A 9,232-nucleotide genomic window follows, 5' to 3' on the forward strand; every position below is an offset into this window, starting at 1 on the left:
TTTTCTAGAAAGTTGCTCAAAAGTTGCTCCTTGAGTAAAATCAAAATGACAGCCACTTTTTGCAAAGTGCCGCTAGCGAATCTGAACAATAATACAATTTAAAACGAATGCTTTCTTTTCTTTTTTATTTAACACATCTATGGTGGGTGACGTTTAAATGTACAGCAAATAGGTAAAACACAGAGGCAAACTGAACAATATACGTTTTCCCTATAAAAATGTCTTTCCCTTGTTATTCTAGAAAAACTGTAAAGAACAATGATCAACTTTTATCTATTCTAGGACATTTTTTCTTTTTAATACAGTGCATTAATTTAACTTTACACGTCTTACGTGATGGTATCCCCGTTTCAGGATAAAGGTGACACTTTCTAAAAGGTTTGCTATTAGTATCGATAATGAGGCATCTGATTTGTGACGTCTCGCCGACTTTGTGCTATTTTGGTTTTAAAAAAATTAAGTTTCTTCCAATTTTGGTCAAATGACAAATAAGCGTCGAGTCATCACATAAAGTATGAAATTGTCCAAATATTTTATGATTGATATGACAACATTAAAGATGTCTCTCAAAGACTATGTGAGAATTATGCGTATAGGAAAAAATAAATTACTGAGCATGAAGTCTGATAAACATAGAAGATGACAAAGTTGACCAGGGGGGTCAGCGGTCTGTGTTAAAGCCTTCTTTTATTCATGTAAATCCTTCACGTTTTCTGTTGACCTTAGACCATTTAAGCCCCCGGCTTTGGTTGTTCTTATGTATTTTTCTGGAATTAAAGTTAAAGTTAATTCCAAGCTGTCTTTTCTACTTATTGAACAGCCAAACCAAAGTTAGCTGATAAATTACGGAATTTGTCATTAAAAACTTAAACTTTTCCGGAATTTTCCATCGAATGGAGAGCCCGCGATATGTCCGCTGAGACGAGGTGCCTTTAACAGCAATGTAAAACCTAACCTGCAGGGTACAAACCAATCTATTAATTATCCAATTGAAGCAGCAAGTGACGCGTGGAATGACCTTTCCTACGGCTTTATGAACATCGGTCTCAGATGTCTAAAATATTCCGACGCCTGCAAAATAAGACAGCATGCATTAATCAGAAAGGGTGTTCGCAATAACAACATTTGACTATAACTACCGAGATTCCATTCGTTTTCCTTTCTATAAAGTCAGACTCCACATCATCGCATTGTTTGTCTCGGTCACCTCCATTTTTAAGGGACGAGGCGGTAATGTCGTATCCAGATCTCGTCTCTTGTGGGCAAAGCCAGAGTTATGGTTACCAGAGGTATAAAGACTTGACAGAAACCGGAAACTGCGCTAGAAAAGTTTCTGGCTCCCAGGGTAGCAAAGCCGCCAAAGAGAGAGAGACAGATCTAAATACAGCCTGCGATGATCCCCTCTCTATATACCTTTATGACTTTCGAAAAATTAAAACAACAACAAAAAAGAAAAAGCTAACAACATGACAAAGGTCAATCCCTCACCTGATAGCCTATTGCTTTGTGGGATATGGTTCATTTCATGGTGGTGCAGTGGGGTAGGGTGCGGAGCCTCCAGGTGCTGCTGAGGGGTAGGGGGTAGTACCTCCAGGTGCCACTGCTGGGTAAGGTGCGACACCCGCTGGTGGAGCTGTAGGGTAGCCTGGTGCCCCTCCTGGCTGCTCTGGTGGATAAGGAGCCACTGCTAGTGGCTGACCAGGGGGGTAGGGTGGGGCTCCTGCAGTCTGCTGAACTGGGTAGGGTGCTGGCCCACCCTGCGGCGGAGGGTATTGTCCAGTTTTATCTTTAAATATCAACATATGATTAGTCAAGACAAAACTCAATCATATCACGAAACCTTTACTAACTATTCTCTTCTCCAATGTTTCCACATACCACGTATCAGGTGGTACAACACTGCCATGCTGGAGTACAAGGGAAGCGCCGGGACAAGAAAAACAAAAGTCTTACATCATTTAAAATAGTAATTTCTTTTGTTTGTCTTTTCCCAGTGCGTCTTGCTCTTCAGCGTGGAGGTTTTGTACCACGTGAGAGACTATAGCTGCGCACATTTTCCCCCTTCACCTACAGATGGTGATAAAATTATATAGGAAACATACTAGATCATACAGACTTGCCCAAAAGTCGACTAAGTCACAAGAACAAGTGCAAAACCCTTGAAAGTAGACCACTTTCACTCCTGATCCATGACCCAATCAAAACGAACTTTTGAAAAGTCTATAGATCCTACTGTTTGTAAAGGAATACTGGGTACACGTAAATTTACAAGCCTCTAAGCAATGTGTACACAAAGAAGAAAAACACTAAAGGGGGGGATATTCACGATATGCGATGGGAAAGCATTGGCTAAAAATTCCTTGCCATGCCTGTCATTAAGATAGCTCTAATACACAGATACAATGGAATATTTCTAATACTAAGTTTTGTCTTTAATTTTCTGTTCCTTTTCTTTTCCCCCGCTTTAAACCTCACTGTTCCTTGACAATTTCCAACTCTCCATGGGTGAAAAGCTTGGCACAGTGTATTTTAGTTGTTAGCGAAATTCTTCAATTTAAAATGCTCCCCCCACTGTGGTCTGATAAAATTCACTTTCCTTTCACTTTTGATGACAAACTGACTAAAGGGAAGTTTTGTTGAATCAAATCTGCTTGGTTTTTTAACAGAAAACTTTGTAGGTGCAAAGTACAATGAATTGCTAGGATTTTGTCTGGAATACAACCCGCTCACTTCTGATCTTTAGCTGTCCATAGGCAAAGAAACTCTGAAACAGTTGCCATGTAACTTGTGCAAGGAAATGTAGTGAAATTGTAATGCTAAACTAAGTTTTATTTCGTTGTCTTCACTCTTCACTAGTAGTAATTCTTGGCAAATATACTCCTTCATTATTAATTCATTCATAATTAATAAGTAATCAATTAATAAATAATAATAATAATAATTTTGTAACACAACTGACCTTGCTGAGGGTAAGGTGCAGCCACAACCTGGCTGTAAGGGGGTGGGGCATATCCTGGAGATGGTACAGTGCCAGGGGGAGGGGGTGCACCATATCCTGCAGGAGGGGGTGGTCCATAACCAGGTTGAGAGGGTGGGGGTGGGTGTGGTACCCCAACTTGTGGAGGAGGCACTTGAAATTGTGCAGTCATCGCATGTTGTCCTGCTGCAGCCTGACGCTTGGCAAGTCTCCTTCGGTACACAAACACGTAGTAAATACAGCCAGCAATAACCGCCAGAATTATGATCCCAACAACAATGCCAGTTATAGTGCTAGTGGTGGAGCTGCTTTCTGTTTAAAAGAGGACAAAGTTATAATGATATTACATGAAATGTAATAGCTAAATGAACCATGTTAACTGACTCATATCGGCAACGGGTAATGATCAGGGCTACCACCTTCCCCCAATTTATTTATGGAACAATCATTATTTATTTTGCATCCTTATCAAAACAAAGCTGTGAATAACAGCAAATAGGGACTTTAAGATCCCACGAGGCGACCGCAACGAGAACGTCAAAAAAAAAAAAGGTTTAATAAGCACAACAACTTTGCACGTGCCACAGTTTTTTGTACATTTCTTTGCCGTTTTTGAACAACTACGACGTGAAAATGCCTAATTTCGCGTTTTATGAAAAACTTAAACGAGCAACGACGAAATTCTATTTCTCTTTCTGAACTTCAGGAGGGTTCGCCTACATTTGACAAATTAAGTGGGTAGGAATAATGGCGATAAAGACTGAAAGAACGCAAATTCGCTTTTTAAGCGACGTTTTCGTTGCTGTCGCGTCGTTGGATCTTAAAGTCCCTAATGCCACTGATGAAGGGATCTGCAAGATCTGCATAACTTTCAAGAAACTGTTGGTGATGAAGGACATTTCTTTGTAATTATATATTTCTCTGTATAACTAATCAGATATATTTTTCTAGCTTCTCATCTATCTATCTGTGTGTTGATCTTGTGCACCAGACACGATCACCGACCTGATTAATTACTGTACATTACGCCCACGGGGAAAGTTGCAAAGGATTCTGGGCAAAACTTTAGTACCACAAAATTCACCAAATAAAGTGCACCTTTTTGGTCTGGCAAGAGTATTATTTTTATCTCAACAAACCATCCCCAGCCAAATTTCAGAAAAAAAAAAACAATCCCTAGTCTAGATAAAATCTTCAACCAACTGATCAGTTTCCTGAAAAATGATATCCTATTCTAGACCCAAACGCTCTGATTTATATACCCTATCCTAGAGTAAACTGCTTGAAAATCATACCCTTCACAGCGGCACATACCTATATAGCCCATTTATGACAGTAACCCCCCCCCCCCCCCCCCCCGCCCGGGACAATAACCAGTAAGGAAAGAAAAACTACTTAATGTAAGGTTATTCAAACATTGTGTCCTTTAAAATAATATACGTAAAATTGAATTGAATCTCTGGTTTAAAATTTTCCCTTCGTGTCAAACTCCTTATCATACATGTACACAACTTATTGTAAATCAAGGACAAGACTAAGCCACAACAACCCTGACTGATTCTCAAGATCTTGTCAAACATTACATTAATTTGTCACCCTTTTTTATCTGATAGAATGTTCAATTCTCCTTTCTTCTATCAAAGAATCTCTAATAAAAGTGATATTATTATCATATGTGCAGGACCTACTTGAGTCCTTGTAAAGGACATAACCAGCAACAAAACCACGCTTTCGATTACGGCTGTTGGATTTAAATCTGATCCAGATTCTATCATATGATGAGGTAATAAAGAATGGACTCTTCGAACCACACATTGAGTTTCTAACAGTGGTGGATGAATCATATGACCTGGAACTGCTCCCCCCTGTAAAAACAACACCCACAAGAATGTCATGCAATATTATAAGAGGAACACTACTATTAATTTTACGTTACTGTGAAAACTATTAGACTGTTCACAGTCCCTTATTTTTCCGTAAGATCATCAAGATCAAGTGTTTTATGTCATGCGTGGCCATGTTAGATGAGTGTCAGATCTGTACTTTAGGAGGCGGGGGGGCGGTTTGGGAGGATTAGGGTTACGGTTTCCTCCCCACTCCCCAATGGCCGCCATTCATTCATTCATTTAAAGGCAATCACATTAACTTGCTACTACAGACAAAACCTCTCACTAAACTGTCCTCAATTCAGTCATTTCTCTGGTAAGGGACCACTCTTATGGTGCACGACAAAGTGATTGCTTACAGAACGTGGCCGTCTAAGGGAAAACTCAAGAGAAAATAAACTCAAACCGAAATTGTGGGTAACAAGAGAAGCGCGCAGACTAATCTTGGTCAATGGTACTTTATTAACTGTATAGTGAGGATTTTCCCAAATCTGTCCACATTCTGGGGATGCCCATGTTGTGCCAACAAATATTCATGGTAAGTGGCCATGGAGGCCCTGGTGTTGAGTTTAAGGTCCGTCTGACGTCACGGTACTCGGGTGAATTCACACACAAGTGGTACAACAATCATTAGAATTATTTGATTCAGAAGCACACGCAATTCAGGTACACAACAGTACTATACGATAGACTTTTTGGTTCGCCTTCCCGGCTGGGAACCCCTTAGGGTATTTGTTAAACATAACAAAAATTGATGAATGACTTTCCTGTGGTAGCGATGCGATTGTGTTACGAGTTTGGGGGGCTAATATGTGGAGGGGGTTATACATGGAGGGCCTTATTTTTGGATTTTTATGGTATTTACAATTAAAATGTCAAAAACTAAAAACTCCAAAACTATCAAATAAAATTACAAGTCAATCATGTAATTACTAATTTTTATAAAATAACTGAGAAAGTACGCGCAATCTGATTGGTCATAAACCTATGGTTTATTATACCGGTAAACCCATAGAAAAAGGCATCCAGACCACAAGCCATACACAAGACAGGCTATTGATCTGCAAACAACGATTTTAGAAAGGCTCAAAAACAAAACAGTTTACTTACCCAGCCCTTCTTAATATTAAAGAGTGTTGGTTTCCACATTTTATTACTGAACGTCACAATTTGCTACTGCCATAGCTTTAAAAGTTATATTATAAGTACAAAGCTGGAAAGCAGTTTACATTTCACAACGATGCCAAAGCGCAGATAAAGACAACAACTGTGTGAATTTCTGGTGTAGAAAGTCTCTGGGAAAATTTAACCATGTGCCAACCAGCAACAAAACGGATAGTTTTAGCATTCTTGAATGTCAAAATTAAATTCCTGGATGAAAGAAATTGTTCCTAAGAGAGATCTGACCAAGTTCTGTTACAAAATCGGTTGCTGCAGGTTGTAAACAAGCTGTAAACGATGATGAAATATGTCTGAGTTTCACACTTTTTTTTTCCAACATTTGCACAAATGATTTGGTAATAAATGTCGATGCTATAACCTTCTTCAAACCACCGGACTTCACAAATCAACAAATTAATATTAACGCCAATAATACGTGGCTACGGCAAAGAAACCTTTCTCCAAATTTAGAGCTACCACTGACATATTTTCATCGGTCACGCTACGTACATAAGTTAAATGCGACAACTTCGCAAATGGGGCAACGTCATTATTGCAGCATTTCTTGATCATGAAAAAGTCCAGAAAACAGATCTTAAACCACTGCAGCTTGTAAAAAGTGAATGAAGTCCACCATTACAATAGCGGTCAGTTCCGTCTGTAAGCATCAAATCTGTCAAATTACAGATCGACTCAAAATACAGCTGCGTACAGTTGGATGTTCAATTTTCTACTTCTGTAGTAAACAAACTATGAACGTATTCTTTCATTGTACGTTCACAAGAATATGTGTTGACTTTTCCTGTAAAACAGCTTTCATAAGTTATCGTGTAATGAGTGCAAAAACTCGTGTTTTGAAGTGCTGCTGTTTGTTGTTGCCTGAACTGAGTTTTGAGAAAGTGTGGGGCTAGGTTGTGCAGATGGTAAAATGCAGATTTGCTACCCTACGTGAAGCCACACCCTCCCCCGGACAAAGGAGGGTGCGGCTACACATATGCTACAGATTTGCAAATAGACACCAAATCCATAGACACCAAATTGCAGGGTCCGAAATTAACTTTTTAATACGGGCGACAACTGGCGATCAATCAAGTATAAATTTTAGGGAGCAACTGCAGAATACCCTGCCACTTGGACTGCGTTACTGAAAAACAAAGGCTACGAGGTACGTAGATCGATCGCCTTTTAAGTTGCGACTGGGAAGTTTTGAACACATTAACAGAGGATGAGTGATGCTGCTCTCATATTATACCAACTGAGGATTCTACAGAAGGATTGAAGGCCCTAAAGACAACTGGAAATGGTAACTGTCTTTACAATTCCGCTTCAGTATTGATTCAAGAAGATGAATCTGCAAACCTTGTTCGCAGACTATCAGTAAATAATCCCTTGCACAATAAATGAGTAATTTATAAACAGCGCTGCGTTTTAAGTTAAACTTGCTAACTGCTTTTGTTAATGACAATTTTTGATATATTAATTTATTAATATAATTTGGCGCCTAAAAATTTCCCCTGGCGACTAAACCCAAACAGTTGGTCGCCAAATGGCCACTGAACAAAAATTTCAACTTTGAGGGTTGAATTTTCTTAAATTGTGTTGTTAGTATATGTAATAGCATGATTTGTAGTGATATTTAGCATAAATACTATGAGTGATATTTCGAAATTGTTTTACGTAAGTTCACGAGCCGTTAGGCGAGTGAAGTTTGAGACAATTTTGAAATATCACGAGTGGTATTTATGCCAAATATCACGTACAAATCATGCTATTATTTGTTTATACTACTACCCGCAAAAGGTTTGCAATTTTCACATGTAGGTATTTCAAATTAAGCTGAAATACCACTGCTCTAAGCCAATCAGATTGCAGAAATTTCTCATGTAGTAGTATAACATCAGAAACTCACAAGGGGTTCAAACGTGTAACTTGCGTTCAATGCTCGTGAATATTCACTTTTACCATGTTTGGAAACCGTAGTGAAGGATATCCATTTTCAACAAAATGGCTGCCACACAATCACCATGCGATGGTTTTAAGACCAGAGTTCTGCATTTCAAGGTTAAAAATATACCGTTAAAAGACAAAAAATGGAAAGGGAAAGTTCAAAAGAATGCTCAGTTTTCTTTTTGTGGAGGAAGGGAAGCTTTTCAACAAGAAATCGTCCTTTGAGGAATTACGTCACATTGTTTACAAAGTTTGATAGGTCAGCCATCTTTTCTTTTCTTTCCAAAAATGAATTATAATCATGAGCACTGGACAAAGCAAACATATGAGAGTTACACATTTCAACCCCTTATGAGTTTCTAATTTTATTTCTTTGCACCCTGCCTCCCCTTCATCTGATAAAAATAAAGCAACCTTAATATGACACCTATATTTTAAAAAAACTAATATTATAAATACCAGTTAATAACCAGTGTTCCAGCCAGAGTGCGCCATTGCGTGAATCCCGCAAAAGACCGAGAGATGGCCCCCACCAAAAGCGTTCAAGGGCCATTATGACCCTTTCCTTCTTTAGTTCCCTGGGCTTAAAAATGTCTGTGTTACTTCAACTACAATAATTTTCCAATAAAACAGAATTTTTAATCTAAAGAACAACGTCTGCGTACCTTTGTACACAACATGAAAATCAATCGATGAATCCTCTTGAGTTTACTTGATTTACCGTGAGTGGTCTGGAGACCACTGAGCCTCGACTTGGCTTTTGTAATATCGCAGGAGCTGATGGGGTATTCATCATGGCGTCTCGAAAAAGGGCGAACCGGATAAACGCATCTTCGAGGTCTGTTGAAAGTTTTTTCCCAGTAAGTAACGAAAAAGTGGATGGAGGCGAAGCAGTTCACAAGAAGCGAAAGATCTTGACGGTGAAGTGGAAAATGAGATGAAAAAAATTACTTACTATTTCTATTGCATACATTTTGATTGATTGTGCTGTTTGCTTCATTGCCGAAGATTTCCTCTATTTTGTATAAAGAGGGATGCTTTATGTCAGCTTCAAATAAACTGCCATTTTCATTTCCTTAACTTTCCAACAGTTTCTTCTCTTTTGCATAATTAGAAACAAGATACTGGTACGTTGGCCCTTTCTTGAAATATCTGGCCCCCAAAAATGGGTTGTAGGGGCCACTTTGGCCCTCAAGCAGAAATTTCTCGCTGGAACACTGAGTTGACAAAGCTGTCCTTTTATTTTCTCACCTTTTACTTT

The 9,232-nt window shown here is 38.9% G+C and overlaps 1 protein-coding gene across 1 annotated transcript in view; it reads right to left on the bottom strand.

Annotated features, from left to right (window-relative positions):
* Positions 1-97: 97 nt before the first annotated feature.
* The window catches only part of LOC140948297 (dorsal-ventral patterning tolloid-like protein 1), a 17,365-nt gene continuing 8,230 nt past the window's right edge, over positions 98-9,232 (bottom strand). Inside the window, exons 6-10 of the mRNA XM_073397530.1 lie at positions 9,223-9,232; positions 4,666-4,842; positions 2,960-3,289; positions 1,489-1,786; positions 98-1,071 (exon numbers count right to left, since the gene is read on the bottom strand). The exon at positions 9,223-9,232 is cut by the window's right edge and continues 200 nt beyond it. Coding sequence (XP_073253631.1) covers positions 1,524-1,786; positions 2,960-3,289; positions 4,666-4,842; positions 9,223-9,232 — 780 coding nt within the window. The 3' untranslated portion in view covers positions 98-1,071; positions 1,489-1,523. The remainder of the gene's footprint in view (positions 1,072-1,488; positions 1,787-2,959; positions 3,290-4,665; positions 4,843-9,222) is intronic.

This window comes from Porites lutea, chromosome 9 (assembly GCF_958299795.1).
Source record: "Porites lutea chromosome 9, jaPorLute2.1, whole genome shotgun sequence".
Classification (NCBI taxonomy): Eukaryota; Metazoa; Cnidaria; class Anthozoa; order Scleractinia; family Poritidae; genus Porites; species Porites lutea.